The sequence below is a fragment of the Gavia stellata genome, chromosome 5 (genome assembly GCF_030936135.1).
Source record: "Gavia stellata isolate bGavSte3 chromosome 5, bGavSte3.hap2, whole genome shotgun sequence".
NCBI classification, from domain to species: domain Eukaryota; kingdom Metazoa; phylum Chordata; class Aves; order Gaviiformes; family Gaviidae; genus Gavia; species Gavia stellata.
Genome location: NC_082598.1, coordinates 13,539,643 through 13,559,395, shown reverse-complemented (window position 1 = coordinate 13,559,395; position 19,753 = coordinate 13,539,643). Strand labels below are relative to the sequence as shown.

Here is a 19,753-nt window from a genome sequence, read left to right as displayed (position 1 = left end):
ATTTACTAATTGTAAATCTGAAGTAAGACAACAGCAGGATACTACCACATGCAGCAGTATTCAATGTTGATAACACATTAAATGCTTCACTCTCACCCTTCAGCGGCACTGCAAGGACTTTTACTATCCTGTATTTATCTCCAGAAAAAGAAGGCTCCATTGACACCTCAATATTCGCATGAAATGTATAAGGGTGATTACCCACAATGAAATAAGCAGCACAGTGCTATATTCACTCTTCTGAAAAATAAAGACAAGCTTCATAGTACTAAAAGCATCCTCCTCAGCTCTTAATGAGAAAAAACAGGGAACACATTATTCAGTTGGAAGAAGACTCACCTGTTTCTCAGTACTCTAGTTACCTTGGGAAACAAAGTCACATCACTGCATCAGTTCTTAACACAAAATGACAAACAATAAACCTGGAGGTATGATAGCTTTGACATGATTTATCATTATAGCAGGTGGCAATCTAGAGTTCTACCAACCAAGGAATACCAGAACCTAGCTACATCATGCACTTCAAAATATGCCCTGAAATGTCTGGTCTCCTTCCTGACCATCAGTACAAGTTTTAATAAGTACATGTTATAATGCCTTCTCCCAGTACCTCATGGTCCTTTACTTTGATATCCCATAAGTGGTATATTAACTCACTATAAACTATTGCAGTTCTAAAAAAAAAAAAAAAAAAAAAAGGGGGGGGAGGGGAGAGAGAGAAAGCACATCGTGGTGTGGTGGTGTGCACATTAGTTTTGCTATATTACTTAGTATTTTGAAAATAGCAATATATATCTGTATCCGCTTACTGGGACAAACAGAAGAAACACCCCTTACACAGAAAAAAATACTAAAATGGCCCAGAAGCCACCTTTATCTTGGATGGAGTTGCACTGAGGAAGGCCAGCCACCACAAAGTTCTTCCTCCATGCTACAGAAAACACCCATAAACATCCATGACATGCTAGTCAGAAACATCTATGTTTAAAAAGACTCAGCAGATTAAATAAAAGGGACTGCAATCATTGTATCAACCAAAGGTTTTAGGGCGTTATACAAATGCAATGTTTAAAGACAAATACTGAATTGATACAGAAAACTGGAGGAAACCAAAGAACTAAGTCTCTAAGGATGTCCTTAGAAATCAGCAAACTATGAACTGAGTGACCAAAAAGGCATCACATGAAATCTCTGGGTTTTCAAAGAGACTTTGTCAAGTTCAAAACTGCCAGAAATTTATGAGGTAGCTCCCTCTTCTGGATCACCAAACAATGACAGTTACACTTAATTGGCAAGATGCAGAATTTGGCTAGTAAATAACACCTTTCACTATTTTGGGGTTTTGTCATATTCCATTAGGCGATCACACAGAGACTTATAAAGATGTGAGCTACTGAACATTATTTTGAATAAGGCATTTATATCTGAGTAGCATACTAGGAGAGAAAGGTAGTTGAAACCCCTGAAAAGTTTGATATCATTTTGAAATTTTTTCATCAGACAGTACAAACATGCAAAAGAAAAGATACTGACTTGTGCTTTAAATCTCTATGCATTTTACTGAAAAAATGCGTTTTACTGCATTTTGCAAAAAAGAACCAATAAAAAATATTAAAAACAGGTCACTTTCCCACTTTTCCCAGAAGTTAAGCTTCTGGGTTGTAATTCTTGAAACAGAAGAATCTTATCTTCTTGGAATTTCTTTCAGCTTTGACAGGTTCATACAGAAAAAAAACTGCACAGTAGGAAAAAATTCTCTGCACATCAGCTATTCAGACATTCTCCAAGACAGCTTGGGCAATTTCTGCACCCATTTATAAATTGGAATTGGAAAGATCAGAAAATGGGTACTCTCTACCCCTATACAAAACTCAGCTCCATAAAGGAACCCTGGCTTTCTGACTTGGCCTATAACAGAAGAGGAGGCATTGTAAAGACCTAGTGATTTTTCTGCATCTCAGCTGGAACAACAGGCAATTCTATACTCTTTAAATTGTCCATCACTATTTAAGCTGAATGATAATGTTTGACTTAATACAAAAATTCATCTAAATGGAAAAGTTGCAGCCCAAAAGAAATCACTGCTTACTTAATCAGTGTTATTATTTATAACAAAATCACGACATAAATTAAATTGTTGCATATTTAATGAGAAAGAGGGGGCATAAAAGATGTCCCTGTTAAATTCTGGACTAGATAACTTGAAAGCATGACTTTTGACTTGCTAATACCCACATAATAAGGTGCACAACAGCGTGATTTCATCTTTCATGACATATATACTGAGTGCATCTTAAACGATGAGGCCAACGGAAACACCCAAGGAAATTCTGATCATTCAAGCACAGATGAAACCAAAATTGCCAGGAGTTATTTGGATGGAACTGAAAGGATCATATAAAATTGTAAGCCTTGTAGACCTGGAAATAGTGAGAGACAGAGGGAAAAGAGCTAAGATTTGCTGGGCAGGCACCTGCTGCAAATGGCAGAGTTCCAATGACACAGAGAGGAGACACCTTTGCCAGACTCTGCAACAGTCAATGGACTGAGACCCCCGACAATCCCCTTAGCAAAGAGGAGAGTTACAGAGGACAATGGGGAAGTAAAACCAAAGCTGAGGAAACCAACAGAAACTAGAAAACCCAACTGAGTATTTAAGTAAAGATATTAAAAAGGGGGGGCAGACTGGAAGGAAAGAAAAAGGATCAATGGGAGATTAGAGAGTAAAAAGGCAACTGGCTGAAGACCACATCCTGGAAACTGAGATGATGAAGGCTGCAACTTCTGGCATCAAAGAGCCAGAGAATTAGCTAAACAAGTAAAGCATATTCGAGGGAGTGAGGGGAGTCCTTGAAAAGGGCAGGAAAATCTGAAAACCTAGTTAAGAAAAAGCTTAGTTGGTTTTTCAAGCTTCATCTAAACAGCAACACCACTTTTCAGGTTACTGAAAAGGAGCTACCATCTTCAGCCAGATATTTACAAAAGGAAATAATTAATGAAGTGTTAACAAAGTATTTGGTTTGTAGTCAAATGACAATGACTCTTAGGAGAAAACACTCTCTAGCACCCATATTAAGTTCCAATGGAAACTCTATGAAAGCAAGGATTTTACAAACCATTGCAATTAAATCATCTTAATATACTTAATTATATACATTTATTCCATAAAAATCAAACAGATTTTCTTGTAAAGAGTCAGTTACTGGTCTGGTCTTACACAGCCACATATAATGTCATCATGGGAGCAAAGTATGACGGTAACACTTTTTCAGACAGGATTGAGATGTGAAAGCATCTACATCTACAGATTAGACCTTACTAATAAACGTATGATTCACAAGGACATTACTTCAGTTGTAAGCTTGTGCAATCACATTGCTTTCCACGGAATTTCTGTAATAATGGAAAAGACAGTATTGACCAAATCCAGACTTACTGTCTTTGATTGAAAACTGCAGTAAACAATAAGCTATTGGAGGTAAACCTGACAGTGATTAAATTCATATTCATCAGTTCGCAAGTCTTCTAGTTCCTTCAAATGGTACATTATTCAAACGTACCTTTACAACAAAATAGCATATTATCCATCTTATCTTCTCAATAAATCTCTCTTCAAATTACTCAGAAATAAAAGAGAATGTTAGAGCACCGTAAGGTAATCAACAGGAAAGTTGACATCACAATTCACAAGGCACTAACATTAACAGGGCTTTCAGCCACCCAAGAGAGTATAAAGTTACAAAATGAATGAAAAGAAAATTTACACTGTAAACCAATTTCAAGTCTCTGATGAGCTAACTTTGAAAGTGAAAACTAAAAATACGATTTTTGACTCAATCTCTTCAGTAACCATATAATCATTACTGAATGTAATGCTATCTAGAATAACGTAGTGCCAGCTTAGAATTCACAGCATAAAATATAAATAAAAAAATATAAATAAAAACATACTTTAACTTGCACAAAGTTTTCAAGAAGTTAACGTGATCTGAAACTTAAAGCAAAGGGTCTGGAATAAGCAGTCCTGTTAACAGTCCACTAGAGAGTCATGGCAAATGGTACAAGATACGATTTTTCAGAAGTCCCAAGCACTAACTGCTTAATGGCTGACATTCAGCTTCTATAAAAATCACATCCTTAACTTCTACATGCTAGCCTGTAAATGGATACTCTAATACTATTCTTCATGCAGCTTTTGTGAGGCTGCACTTAATGTGAGCAAAGTGCTTTGAGATCTTTAGCATGAATAAAATATATTTTGCACTTAGATGTTAATTATAGAAGTAGCAATATTTGAAATAGGGTTTTGTTTCAAGGCAGCAAGACTAAAATCAAACATGATTATCTTGGCTTTGATTGTGATGTTTTACTTACTATGCTCTATTTTTCCTTGCATTTGGAATATGTAATTTTGCTTTTCTGTTATGTAAATGAATGTTTTTCATCTAACACATCTATTTTTGAAAAAAGAATAATTTTCTTTCCTAGTCTGAGACAGAAATGTTGCAGAACACAATTTTGAAGTCTAACTGACAGAGTACCTCAAGGCCATTGCATGCATTCAATAGCAAAAGCAGCAACAGGTGCCCAGAGGACTCATTGAACTTAGAATATTAATATGTAAATGTTTATCTATACAGGTATGTATCTAGATAAACACACAATAATATATATTTATTAGTCTTTCTGTCTATTGGTTAGGTGGTCCTAACCAATGCAGCTGCAATCACAACAGCCGTAGCCTTTCTGAAAAGTAGAAAGAACTGGGATAAGGATTGAAAAAAAAAATGCTGCATTGGAAGTCATAGGAACAATCCATTTTAAGCTAAGAATTCTGTCCGGCTCTGTGTAATTTAAGTTATTTTAGAGGCAAACGTCAGCAAAAGAAAAGGTTTGGACTTTATCCAAAACACTGGCATGCAAAAGAGGTCGAGCCACCTGCCATAGCGGTCCTTTCTTTTAAATGTTGTTTTTCACTTCTGCAAAGTGTGCTGATTATATTGCTGTATGTGTTCCTAGATATCAGTGGCATTTAATAGACAACATGTATTCTGGAAAATGCATGTCATTGCCCAGAGAAATAAGGTTAAGCAGCATATTCTACTCATTCAAATCTTTAAATGAAAGTAAATGCCAGCCTAAAGCTTGTTTTCAACGTTCTATGATGCCTAAGAAATGCTGTCACTCACTCATTACACTCCCTCACACAGATGTAATTTCCTCCCCCACCTATCGTCATCACATCTGGTTTGGTATGCAGTTTCATTAAAAAAAAAAAAAATTAATCTAGGCACAAAATCACAACACATTGTGAGAAATGCTTTAGTATGCAAGTGTGTGTAATTAGACACGCTATCGAGTATACCTTGAAATACAAACCACCATGCAATAATCGGGGTAAAAAAAAAAAAAAAAACTTACTCCAAAGCCTTGATCAAGCTGTAGCTTATTATTAGTACACTGGGGTTTAAACCACTTCTCCAAACAGCAAAACACAAGACATAACACAAAACTTCACATCCCACAGAATCACAGATAATAAAGCTAAAAGAGACTCCAAACAGGTAGTCTATCTACCTGCCCCAAGGTTAAGATCTGTAGCTTTCTCACTTAAAGCCATGTTTGTGAAACAAATGTTAAATATCTCAAGTGAGTGAGATTTCATTGTCTACCTACACCATATATTCAGTGTGTCACTTTACTCAGCATTGTAAACTTTTTCAGTCCAGCTGAACTTGTGATGCATTTTAAGCCCTTACGAACAGTAAATAAATGCACTCCCCTCAGAAGTGCGTAACACCAACAGACAAAAACATCGAGATGAGGTCCTAGCTCCACTTAACTCACTGAAAACAGACACCGAAATACGCTTGCGGACACCGCACACTATGCATCTGGCATACTGGAAAATACACGTTGACATCTAAGTTTAAACTCTCTGCATGTTCAAAAATCACACGTGGTTCAGAGACAGAGGGAAGACTTTCTTGCCCTGGCACACAAAGGCTGTTCCTTTTTTCTGATCACAGAATATTCAAAAATAACTTTCCAGGTTACCTTTCTCTTCAAAATTAAAAGGGGGGGGGGGGGGGGGGGAAGGCCAGAAAACTTTCCAGGAGGTACTACATAGCCTCCCTCACACCAGTAGCCACTGATGCCAAGGCCAAGAGGACTGATGCCACCTAGGCCACTAGCTGTGAAACCCTACTTCTTCCAAAAAAACAAAACACAACCAGCTAAGACACTGACACGAGGCCCAGTGCATGCAAACCATCGGCAGCCACCACCTGTCAGCCCACCTCCTCTCCCGCACTGGGCCCACACACCATCTCTGCCACCCCACAGGCCCCACGCCCCGGGCGGCTGCCATGTTCCGCCATGGCCGCTCTCCCACCAGTAAGCCACGTTTCTCCACACGCCGCCAGCCGGGGCCGGGCCCCACCTCAGCACCCCTGTTACTCACCCTCAGAGACCTCAAACTCGGCTGCTCCATTGAGCTGGTAGAGGCACCAGTCAACCGTGCTCTCGCCGGGGGGGCCGCCAGCTGAGCAGGGAGGAAAGGCACAGTTAGTCGGGGGCACCCAGGGCCGGCGGCGGGCAGAGGGCTGACGAAGGGAGATGGGAAAGAGGGCGGCGAGGAGGAGAGGCAGAGCCGGAGGAGCGGGGAGGAGAGACGGAGGGGACAGAGGAGGGAACGGAGGGATAAGAGGGGACCAGGGAGGGCCGGGGGAAGGGAGAGCGTCTCCAGATACCCTGCTTGTGGGACATGTGCGTTGCCCTCCGAAAGGCGCCCAGTGCTCTGAACTGTTATTTGCTTTGCTCCCAGCGCCGGTGGCTCAGGGCGCCTCCTCCTTCTCCCAGCGGAGCGGGCGGCGCAGGCAGCCGGCGCTGCCTCGGGGCGCTCAGGGAGCCGGGGGAGGGAGGACGGGAAGGAGGGAAGGCTCCGCCCGGAGCTCCCGGCGGAGGCGGCGCAGCCTCGCCAGGACCCGCCGCGCCCGGCACCGCCGGCCCTGCCGCGGCCCCAACAGGTGTGAGGCGGCTCGGGGTGGCCCCAGCACCGCGGCGGGGGTCCGGGGGCAGCCGGCCGGGCGGCCGTTATGCCTGAGGCGAGCCCCAGCCACGGCGGGATGTAACGCCACAGCCTGGCCTTCCTCCGCGGCCCAGAGTAGAGGCTCCTTCCTGCTGTTGGTTCAACTTCAGTCATGAACTCCCCGTCAGGTACCGCTGGTTGTGCCGGCTCCCTCCACGGTGCCTCAGCCACACCTGCCTGCGGTGCGGCCAGCCTGGCGCCCACGGGTGCCTGTCCCCGGCTGCACCAGGACACACAACCCCTGGAGAACACCGCACACCAGGGCCGCACCGGTGTCACCCGTGCGAGCATCTGTACGGCCTCTCCCGGCCCGGCAGACCGAGCGCCAGCAGCTGCGTTTTCCTCACGACATTCACCTCAGTTCTCTTACCATCCCTAGGCCATCAGGGCTGTCTTACGGATAAAGGCTGCAAATACCATGTAAATTGTCCCGTTTTATATATGCTGTAATCAATGCAAGGCTAGAGAGTGGGTTTCATCTGGTCTGCGGACCCCCATGGATCCACGAAACTGTCTTTACAGCATCCATGAGAGGTAAGTAAGAAAGCAAACCTGTTATCGAGTAAGCTTAAGTGCTGTGTGTAGTGACCTTTGCCTCCGCTGGAAAATGTTTAGGGGAATGGCAAATTTTAAAACACTACAACAGTCAGCTAGAGTGAACTTATGTTAATAAATGCCTTTATTCTTACAGACATCCACCCCAAAAACACCACAGGAGGGAAATGCAAAGGTATGTTGCTTGTTCTGTTTTCCAGGTGCCTCTCTTGGTATTTAAATTAACACAATTGTGACTGCTTAGCTTACAGATGGCAGCATCCTGCCTACATCTTCTGTCTTCTTGAGGTGACAGTGTCAGAGGCCGACATATAGCACAGTTCGTGTCAAAGAGAGCAAGAATGCTTTGTATAGGCAAATGACAAAAGTTTAAGAAATAATACAGAAAGACTATAATCAAGCCATATGAAGAGATTAGGAGCCAACAAGAGGATAAAATATCAATGTAGGCAGCTGTCATGGCACAATTACACTGGCTCCTCCATCTAGCTTTTCGCTATTTGTGAAATGGTATGTAAATGGTGGGGAGGCATTATTTTCAGCATAAATTCTACTTGATATACCCACATTCATCCCTTTTTGCAGCAAGTGAAGACCCTTCTGACACCTTTAGGTGTGTAAAATGTGGGCAGTTTGATTCAATTTTTCCTAATAAAACTATTCTGTTCAAATATTTATATTCCTCTCCACTGCATCCAAAACAGCATCAGCTGTGGCCTTTGTGAAAGAATAAGGAGGACAATTACACTTTCTGAAGGAAATAGGTTTAAAATGGGAGTAACATTCTGCAAACATTCTCAGCTACTTTTAGAAACAAAGCAAAATGCCAACACTTAAGCTTTCCTGAGAACTTCACCTAAATTACAAAGACTGTAATGCTTTCTGAGGTAAAAGAACACCAGTTCATTTAGACAGTGTGTGTATATATATCCCTAAGTCATATGTTTGCTGGATGTGCACTAGCTTTCTTGGAACTGAAAAGGTTTAAGCTGATGATTTGCGGAAAAAGAGAGTATCATAGAGCTGTATTAAAGTAAAGCTTCTCCCAGCTGCTTACAGTGATACTAACTCCCTCTACAAATAACCTACAGACCTTGATTGCTCTTCATAACAAGGTATTGTCATAAATAAAGTTAACCTTAGCATTCCAGTGTTAGCCTCTTATTTTTGGAGGAAGCTCTAGTCTACCACGTTAATTAGCAAACAAGGTCCCTGTTCTGGGAGAATCTATTCATATTAGATTTAATTTTTATGAAGTGTAGCAATTTTATGCTGTTCAACTCAGTATTACTGACTTACATAGCATTTTTCTTTCTGGACTTCAAACATTTACAAAACTTTGTATGTTTAAAAATTCACCCAGTTTGGCGTGTAATGCAGCACGCATTTTTTTTTCCTCTTTCTAAAATGAGGGGATAGATGCAAATCACATTTACAGTGTGTGATCTGTTTCTACAGGTATCTTGAATATTGAGATGGGTTAATTTGCACCCAAGTGCCAGCTAGTCCAATATGAATTAATCTTTTACTTTTATCAGTATAAGTCTGTAGATGGACACCCTTAAGCTATTTGTGATTGTTTCCTTCAGAGAGATGACTGGTTTAACTAGGTTTGGAAACTAGTAATGCTAAATCAACAGACAAACTTGAAGGTGGGAGCAGGTACCACCTTCGTCTGATGTCCTTTGCTTTTGCACTGTTGGAAATGAGCTAAGACCTTGGTATGATATTTTTTTGTCATTTCAGGATTGTGATGTTAAAAGCATGTAATTTATTCAAACTAGAACTTAAGCAGTGTAGTCAAATTACGCTACTGTGTGTTGAAAAGAGTCAAAGATTTAAAAAATACTTTAATCTATTTTGGCTTTTAATAGCACAATGATAGATTGGGCAGAAACTGGTGCAACTGCAGACAAAATTTCTGAGGGGATTGTTTGGGCTACATTACCCTATAACATTTTTTAACTATGGGTTGGGGTTTTTTTCCTTTTCAGTAGGGCTTTATGCAGATGCAAGAGTCTACGTTTTCGGTTCTCAGCACAGGGTCCACCTCTTGCTAACAGCAATAAGACAAGTCATAACACCAATTTAAATGGGATCAAAAGGTCAACCACATAAAATAAGATTTAGTCTTGCTACAACTTCAACAATGCAGACAGTAATCCATAATGAACTGTTATACCCTGAAATAAAGAACTCACATTCATTTCAAAAGAATTTCCTCAAAAAACCCCATAAGGATTTATAGTCGTCCAAGATGCGGAACTCAACATCTCTCTGAGCACTCTAGTTTTGTAAGAAAACCAGCCCCAGAGTTATCAACAAGAGCCACCAGGACCTCCCAGGGGCTGTGGTTTTGGCTGGCTCTTGCTCCCTGCTGTAGGCATCTCAAAGACCTGCAGAGCATCTCGGGGCTGAGACGAAGTCACCCCTCGTGCCTCGAAATCCTCTCATTTAAAGGAAAACTCTTGGGGGGGGGGGGGGTGGGGGGGTGGTTTTGTTTTTTTTTTAAACAAAGCAGCTCCTCTTGACGAGCCAGCCTGACGGCTCTGCGCGGTGCAGGCGGTGCCGCGGCGCCGCAGCCCCTGCTTCCCCGCCCCGGGGCCGCCGTGCCGGGAGGCGGTGCCGGGGCGGCGGGACGCGGAAGCGCGGCGGGGAGCCCGCGGAGCCGCCATGCGCCCCCCGCTCCTTCTCCTGCTCTTCGGCCTCCTGCCGCGGGCCGACGGCCGGGGGGAGCTGCGGGCCTTCGTGGTCGCCCACAGCCACATGGACGTCGGCTGGGTTTACACCGTGCAGGTGGGGGCCCCTGCGGAGCGAGGCTGGCCGGGGTGGATAACGGCGCGGCCGCCTTCCCCCCCGGGGCGGCCCGGCGGCCGCTGGGGTAGGGGTGGGCTTGGCGGCTGGTGGGGCCGAGCCTCTGCGCTGGCCCACCTCAGCGCAGCTCCCTGAGCGCCGGCAAGCTCGCAAAGCTCCCCGGCGTCGTGTCACGCTGGCTGCGGGGGGTCTGCCAGCTCCTGTCCCAACACCTACCCGCCTGCAGAGAAACGCGTAAATCCTTGTCAGGTGCATCTCCTGCCCTAAGGCTGTCCAGAAGTGTGCTCCATCACCTGGTGTTTCGGGAGCGTATGGAGGAGACACGGTTAGCTTCCGAGCTGTGCCCATGACTTTGGGGTTTGTGTGTGCCTGTGTTCTGCAGGATGCTCCTGATGGATTTTTTTTTTTTTTTTTTTTTAAAAAGGAAAATCTTCAATCTGTTTGTTGGTGCGCTTTCATTATGTGGCAGATTTTCTTGGTCTTTTTGTTTATCTTGTTACTAAGCCAAAACCCCAGGAAAACTTTGTGTCTTTTCTTAGAGAGGAGAGCAGGACCCTAGGACCTCGATGGCTGGAGTGGGAGCCTAGTGCCATGGAAGTGTAGTAGCAAAGTAATTTTTGCTAAATACATGAGACGCAGAGCAAAATCTGCATCTCGTGGGGCGTTAATACCTTTTATATCTGTTAGTCAAAATCCTGAATCCTTCTTCATTAGTATGAATTCCTTTCATTTATGTGAAAGATGCTGTGGATACTTCACTCGCTAGAGTGAAATGGCATCAGATGTTTAAGAGTAACTGTAATAAAAAAACCTAATGGCTCACCAAGGAGTCTCTGCTGTGCATGTATTTTGTCTTCCCTTTTTAGGAAAGATTAGTGAATTTCTCCTTTAATACTTCAAACTCCTAATCAGAAATTGCATAAGAGAATACAAAACTAATTTTTATTTAGGGTCAGTTAGTGGTCGAAGATCTCCTCCAAGAGAAATGAAACACATATTTTATTATTTTTTTATTATTATTTTTGAGAAGAGGCAATTGCTTGAAGCCTCAGTTCTTCTGCAATTAAATCCCAAGCATCAGCAATTCCTGTAGTCAAAAACCACAGAGGTTACCTGTGGATCATTTCAAATGCTTCTGTAGTAAAGTGAAACCTGAAGGTAATTCTCTGTGGAATACTAATGTGATCCCAACCTATTTTACGTTTTTGTTTTGCTTAGTTACTAGGTTTCACTCATGACTGACAATATACAATTTTTTAGGGTTTCATTTCTCCATTTATAATGTGAAAAATAAGCATTTTGTTTATGATATCAGAGCAGCAATCTTCATCATGTGCTGGAAATTATAGTATTGATGGACAATTCCAGCATTGGATGTATAACAAAACTTCTTTTTTCTTCCTCTGAAAGCAAGCTATCTGTTGCAATCTGATAATAACAGTGGTACCACAACTTAACCTGAGATGTGCTGTCTCACTGATATGTCTTACCAGAGATGTGAAAGACACCTCACCATTGTCTAGAGTACAGTACAAAACAATTTTTACATCATGGTAGAAGTTTAAAATCTGTATTTAAATAAGTAAAATCTTACCTGATCATTTATACTGGATCACTGCTTATTGTTTCAGAGTATCTTATTAGCTGATAGAGGATATGAATTGGAAAGGAAATTCTTATTGTTGCTTGCAAGTATCCTGGTTTGTGAGAACAGTTATTTTCAATTTCCATCCAGATGACTGGGGTTTATAAACTTTGTAGGATTGGGTATTATCTTACCGCTTAGTTCCAGCGTAGTATGAGTTGGAATAAAGACTGCCTTGCCTTAATCTCCAAAATACCTCAAGAAAATATTTTCAGTAAGTTACCACACAGAATATTTTAGTATTGTGTTAAATTTGAAAAGTCCTTGTTCAGCTCTTAAAATCTAGTGTACTCCACTTAACTATTAAGAACTAAAATTGAGCCTGATGTTGTAACCATTGTACATATACTTGGATTTTAGGATGTATTGTTTGTAGCCAATTGCCAGTGAAAAATGAAAATTCCTTAGCAAACAGTTGAATGTGTCACTGTTGAGTATTAGTGAAACTTAAAAGCTATTCCCTTAATTAAAATTTCACATTGTATTAAGCATCTAATCATAATCTTGATTTTAAAAAGCCCTTAAGAACTGATCAAGAAATCATTGAACAAGTAATTATTTAGATAACCACTACACTATTTCAAGCCATTCCTCCTACCCTCAAATGTTTTCCATTTTCTAATGACACATTAGCATTTTTACAAAGATTGCTGGATTTCAGTTGTAGAAAGCAAGGGGTTAAGAAAAGTTCATTTCTGATTTGGATCCCATCATCCCCCTCTTATTTCAAAATGTGATTTTCATATAGGAAACTTGCCTAGATTAAAACTATGGATTCATATTTTACATATCATGCCCATTAGTTTTTATGTGGGTGAGAGATCTATATGTCAATCACTTTCAGATGTATGTGTATGTATTGTGGTGTGCATTCTCAAGTGAGTACCAGTAGTTTAAGCGGAAAAATGTTGTGGTTAGTCTGAAAGTAACTGTGCTATAACATGCAGATAACTTTGTTACAAGAAAACACAGACGTTCCAGGAAATTCTAGGATCTCTGCTGTTGCCTTTAAACATTGTATATCACTGAAATTAAGTAAAGGGTGGAAGACCGGAACTGTTCAGCAGAAGTTGTTCTGGCAAGGATAAGTGTACATGAAGTATCTTCATGTGCACGACTTCAGAATTAATGTGATGTTGTTCATTTGATACCATAGGATAGGATATAACCATGTGATAGGTTATTTGATGGATACAGCCGTCATATTTGCATTTCAATAAAATCCATAGGCCTCATTCTGGAATACAAGTTGCTTTAGGACGTAGGATAGATGCACAGATTCTGGATGATTCTACGTCAACAGTCAAACTCATTCTAAGAGTCCTTTGCCAGTTTGGTTTTACTTTATCCTAAAACATCAAGCAGAATGGAGTTATTTTTCATGACTGAAACTTCTAGGGCCATAATAGCTTAATTTACACTGTATGTATCACTGTGCTATACCGGCAATGCACACCTGCAGCACGGAGTCATACTCACTCTGAAGAAACAATTCTGATAATTCAGGCCATCAGAAGAAGAACAGAAATGAAAGAATATAATGTGCATATGGGTTTTTAAACTATGTTGGTGCAAAGTCTTATCATTTATGGCATTACTGATTTAAGGTAAGCAATGAGGGATAGGGGGAGCTCTTCCCAGTATATCAGAAAGACAGTTTGTATTGATATCTGCAGATCCTGGGGGAAACTACACCATGACCTAGTCAGGTCCCCAGTCAGAAGATGTACTTTGGAGCAGAAGGGCACATGGGCTGTACGTAATCAGAGACAACTCGGTCTTTCTGAGTGTATAAAGGAAGTGTGCAACAAATGTGAGATTTTTGATCTCTCTTTTCTCAAGCCCAATGAGTGTTCAAAACAATCCATTTAATATAGGCAAAACAGAGTTTATTTTCTACATTTTTTTTTTTTTTTGCAGGAAAGTATGCATGCTTATGCAGCAAATGTCTACACATCCGTTGTAGAAGAGCTAATGAAAGGAAAGCAGCGCAAATTTATTGCTGTGGAGCAGGAATTCTTTCGACTCTGGTGGGATGCAGTAGCCACAGATACACACAAGCAGCAAGTAAGTTGTACTAGAGCCATACTTCCTGCTAACAAAGAATTCACATTCTTTTCAGGGGGCAGGGAGGGGCAAAGTACTTCACCATTTGCTTTTTACCCAGGTCATGTGTAAACTGTCTCTGAATCTGGTACGTCCTATGAAAAGGACCTTAACTCTAAAGGCGGATGCAAGAGATTAAAACCCCAGCTATGGATTAGAGCAGTAGGAGGTAGTAACCTTTGCACTGAAGACTCTTTACACTTTACAGTTCTTGTTTCATCCGTGACTTTCTTCTTTGGGGGCATGCTAGTATAAGATGTGGGTGATTCTGAAAGAGGCTGCACCAATATCTGTTAAACATCTGAAGCTCATAAACTGCTGCCTAATGCTGCTTACAAGAAGGAACTTTTTTTCTTTCTGTTTAAGTACTTCTTAAAAACCTGCCATGTGTAAACAAGGATAATGCAACAGAGGTGACTGTAGATTCAACAGCAATAACTGTTTCTTGGGTTTGTTCATTTATAAGCTGTGATCCCTTTCAGTCTTTAGAGCTTTAATTTGAGGATTATTTTTTTTCCTAGTAAAGACACTGTGAAGTTTTTACTTGTCATTTCTTCTTTCCTCTGGTGTGAAACAAACATTCTGAAATCAAAGACTGGGCTGATAGCCTGGCAGCTTGTCATGTGTTGCATTGCAATGCAAGATGTTTAAGTTTTGGACCCTAAAACCAGAGGATATACAGGTGCAACTTCCCATAGGTACTCACTCAGAACTCCATCATCTGTTTTGTTACCAGGATCCAGCCAACAGCAGCATATTACTTGCAGTACTTTACATTTCAGTTTGTTTAAAGTGCTAGATGTTTAAAACATCATGTAAAAAAGACACCTCTTGTCTGTTTTTTTTTTTAACCTAGTCCTTTACTAAATTCACAGAATCACAGAATTCTGAATTTTCTGTAACGTTTAGTATTTAAATAATAGTTTACAACCCGTGTGCAGCTGACCTTTGTGTGGGCCCCTCACTACAAGAAGGACATTGAGGAGCGTGTCCAGAGAAGGGCAACAAAGCTGGTGAGGGATCTGGAGCACAAGTCTTATGAGGAGTGGCTGAGGGAACTGGGGTTGTTCAGTCTGCAGAAGAGGAGGCTGAGTGGAGATCTTATTGCGCTCTACAGTTACCTGAAGGGGGGTTGCAGAGAGGTGGGTGTTGGTCTCTTCTCCCAAGTGACTAGCGACAGGACAAGAGGAAATGGCCTCAAGTTGCACCAGGGGAGGTTTAGGCTGGATATGAGGAAAAATTTCTTTACTGAGAGAGTGGTGAAACACTGGAATAAGCTGCCGAGGGAGGTGGTAGAGTCACCATCCCTGGAGGTGTTCAAGGAACATGTGGATGAGGCATTGTGGGACATGGTTTAATGGGCATGGTGGTGTTGGATTGATGGTTGGACTTGATGATCTTACAGGTCTTTTCCAACCTTAATGATTCTGTGATTCTGTTTTGCTGTCTATAGGGCGTTCACTGTTTTTGTGTGAGCACTTTGCCAATACTTGCCTGTTGCAGGACAATTTTCTTGTCTGTTTTTAATTAGAAAACTGTACTGTAAGTCTGAGGTGGGGGAATTAAAAAAAAATAGCATAGGAACTACTTTGTGCAGGTACAGAAGAGTACTCTAACTTTCTAAGGTAAGTTGATCTTATTTCAGGTATGTTATGCTGTTGTAACCCAAATATAAAGTAAAGGCCCGTGTTTTTAATATCCATTCTAGCTATTATGTGGAATCCAGATGAGTAAATGTGTATCACATTTGACCTCAGTAGTGCAGAATTAGTACATATGATTCAACCTTTAATTTCCTAGCCTAATTACTGATAATTGTTGCTTTTATGCATTTTTAGTCAGTTATCTAGTTACTTTATATTTGCTTATCTGAAAACTATTAAAACCAAATTCTTCTTAAACCTGTGTGTCAAACATTTAATCTCTAGTAATATTTAAGAGCTATGATGCTTGCTGGTAAGTGGCATGTTTTTAACATCAGCAAGTTGCAAATACTGGGCCTTGAAATTAGGTCACTCTGGTTACTGTCCTGCTTTTTCCACTTGAACTCTAGCATTAATGATTTTCTGTAGTACAGGCTCTCTGGTTTTAATTTTGCCATTATTTTTCTTAATTTAGTATTTTACTTGGAATATAGGATTTAATTCTAGTTTCTTTTGGAATGTCCGCTTTGGATTAGAGCGGTAGCATTAAAAACTAGTAAAAGGTACAGCCTGGGTACTGAAGCTGATTTTACAATTCAGACAAGAAAATATATAGTAAATGTATTGCAGCAGTATTCAGCCAGATATGAACCTCTTAGTTCTCAGTGCATGTTATTTCCACAGTGTTTTCTTGTGTGAACCATTCCTATTACCTTACCCTGGCTTGATGTCTGGGTGTTTTAAGTAGGGGAAAAAAGATGTGTAGCCACTTCTATCTGGTTTGTAAGGGTGAGTTGATGTAAGGATGGTAGTAGTTGTCCCAAGGACCACAGATATGTTCTATCACTGTAGCAGCCTCCTGCTGTGTCTGTTGCCTCAGATCCTCCTTCCTTTTGCCCAGTTCTGGTCAGCAAAAGTGCTTGTCATTAGAGATATTGTTTTCTTTTTTATTTTTTTTCTAGGATTGGATATTATTTAAATTACTTGAATTCTTTTTCTTGTGTTTTCAGCCTCTCAGTAGTTCCACAAAACTTACATTAAAAAAACGTTTCCATGGCCCAAAGTTTGGATCAGAGGTATCTTTTTTGGACATCCATCTAAATGGGAAATAATAGCCACAGATGCTTTTCATGTAGGTCAGGACCAGTTCTGTGCTGACACCAGATATCAGTTATCTGGTCTCCCAGCACGCTAATCAGTCACCACAGTCGGCTGGAACTAATTTATGAATGCTGAGCCCTGAAGCGTTTTCACAACATTGTGAATGAGAGAAATGATTATAATCAAAATTGACAATCTGGCGTCGTATCTGAGCAGACACAGGGGCATTCACTGAAGGTTCCTGGGGAAATAAACATAATAGCTCTGGAACTGGCATCCTACATGACAGATTGAAAAAAAAAAAAAAAAAAAAAAAAAAAAAAGAGGTGGAGATTAAATACATATTTATATAAACTTTCTTTGTTGGAAATTTGAGGTATCTTTGAAGTTCTAGCTGGTGAGGTAACTATAATAAAAACAGAAGACTCCCAAACACTTCTAGAAAGGGACACAGACTATTACTCCCTCCCTCCAAACACCACCCACCCCTTCATCCAGCACACTTGCTGAAAGCTGTGCTTGTCAGCATACTTGTTGTTTCTAGTGGCTGAAATTAAAAAAAAAAAAAAAAAAAAACCAGAAAAACCTTGAACAGTTGAACAGGTTGTAATATATTGACAGTTTTTAAACTAGGAGAAAGAGACCAGAAATGAAGGTTAGCAGTGGGTTTATCAGGCAGGCAAACCTGCTACATGTGGAATAACTATTTCTTAATAAAGCATTCTGTCTCACAAGTTGAGCAACCTGTACAGGCTCTGAAGGCAAGGTAGATGAATGCGGAGTAGAAGGGATGTGTTTGTGGCCGTGGTGTGATGGCACACTGTCTCCCTCCTGGATCCCACAGATCTCAGTCTCCAAACTCTTACAGAGGTAGTAGACTGAAGGAAACCCTGGGATCCTGGCCATTGCTGCTTGCTTGGGGTTGCATATTGCTCTCTCATCCAGCCACCCAGTGCCTTCCCTAAGCCAAGACAGATGCAGCAGGAGGAAGACTTCCAGAGAAGCACTAGTATCTTCTGTTTTAATCCTCCAGCTCTAGCTGCCTTGAGGCAGGATCCTAGGCTGCTGCCAGTGCAGTCTATGGGGACAAGTCTGGTATTTAGATAGTGTAAAGGCACAGTAACAGCCCTACTGAGAAACACCAGAAGGTCAGGGTCTACCTGGCAGTGCATCCTTTGTGCCTGCTGCCTGGTTTCAGTGTAAGCTGGGTAAGTCAATGCAAAGTGCAGCGCATTAATATGCTTTTTTTTCCTTTCTTCTCCTTTTGATAGCACTCAGTACAGACAGCCTTTTATCCCACTTTTGTCCTGGATACCTTCTTTACAAGTGTTGTGTCTAGGTAATGTGCTGTGATCTGAAATGAATTTGCAGCCTTTTTGGATAAGACTGAAATGATGTTTGTGTTCTCTGTCTTAATTTCAATATCGTAGGTCCATCAGTTGCTTCAGGAGGGACGACTGGAATTTGTCATTGGAGGGCAAGTGATGCATGATGAAGCTGTGACACTAATTGATGATCAAATTTTACAGTTGACGGGTATGCATACTTGCATTTAACTTTTATTTTTCATTGTTATGACCTTGGGCGTTTTGTTTGTTTTTCATTTCTCCACCCCAAGATTGCTATTATTTTCTTACTCTTTAAGAACTGATTAAAGCATCTCTTATTTTTTACTTGATGGTGGGTTATCTGTATAGAAATCTTTGCTTTAAATGAAACAAACACAACAATTCTGCAGTAAGCAGAAGTGTTACTGAAAGCTGGCTTGCAGTTTAAATAATGTCAGTTATAAACTGCTTTGGAGCAGAGGCCTTTGTTTTGTGTGTGTATGTTTGAGAGCTTAAGCTCCTGGGTGAAACTGAGGGTATGAAACACTCTAGAAGAAAATACCTGGTAGCAATTCAGAGTGTGGGGAGGTTGTATCGTTTAGGCAAAGTCTTCTGCAGAACGTGGGCCGTAGAATGTCACTGAGGTCATCTGAACTTAGTTGAAAGACTTGCTTGGTGAAGAAACTCCCATTTGTATTCATGATCAGCAGCCTGTTAGAAATAGGCGCATATTTCCAAGAGATGCATTATTTCCCATTTTAATCTTCTGACTACTGCTTGCAGCCATTTATGTGTTACACCTCTCCATCTGATGGTTTAAAGAGTCTTTTAGTATTTAGGTTTATCTCCATATGGTTAACGAAAAAAGAACGGGATAAATCATTCTAGAACTGTGCTATAGATGCCTATAATATGCCATGAGGGAGTAGCATGCTTTTTTGGGGCGGGAGGGGATGTATTAGCACCAGCTGTCTGTCATGGCTGATAGAAACCCTGCCCGTTTCAGGGCTACACTCTGGGCAGCTTTCAACATGGGAGAGTAAAGGGTCAGAAAACACTTTTATCATTTCCTGAATCTGACTGTGCAGCACCACTGGCCTTGTTCCTTGCTTGTCAGTGTTTATCAGGAGCTCAGGGACAGCAGCTGCTTATGTCACCACATCACACACCGGCCAAGAGGCAGAGAGGGGATGAACATTTTTTTTTTTCCTCATCTGACTCCTGTGTTTAAAGGCTGTTATATGGTCTTAGTACACTGAACCCAGGACTTCTCCAAAGAAATCACTAATATTGACTGAAGAGTCCTTTTGTTAAATGCAAATACAGCTCTTTCTTTCATTGGAGTTAGCTGCAAAAACCATTATTTGTAATTTAATATTTCATTCTGTGTATAAACATAAATTTTTTTAAAAAGAAAATTAAAGTTTGGTAATGTATTCAGCAGGAACAAAAACATTAATGTATTTTAAAA

General features: G+C 41.0%; 1 protein-coding gene across 1 annotated transcript in view; it reads left to right on the top strand.

Annotated features, from left to right (window-relative positions):
* The first annotated feature begins 10,318 nt into the window (after positions 1-10,318).
* Positions 10,319-19,753, top strand: part of MAN2B2 (mannosidase alpha class 2B member 2) — a 31,899-nt gene continuing 22,464 nt past the window's right edge. Inside the window, exons 1-3 of the mRNA XM_059817743.1 lie at positions 10,319-10,441; positions 14,025-14,171; positions 18,385-18,490. Coding sequence (XP_059673726.1) covers positions 10,319-10,441; positions 14,025-14,171; positions 18,385-18,490 — 376 coding nt within the window. The remainder of the gene's footprint in view (positions 10,442-14,024; positions 14,172-18,384; positions 18,491-19,753) is intronic.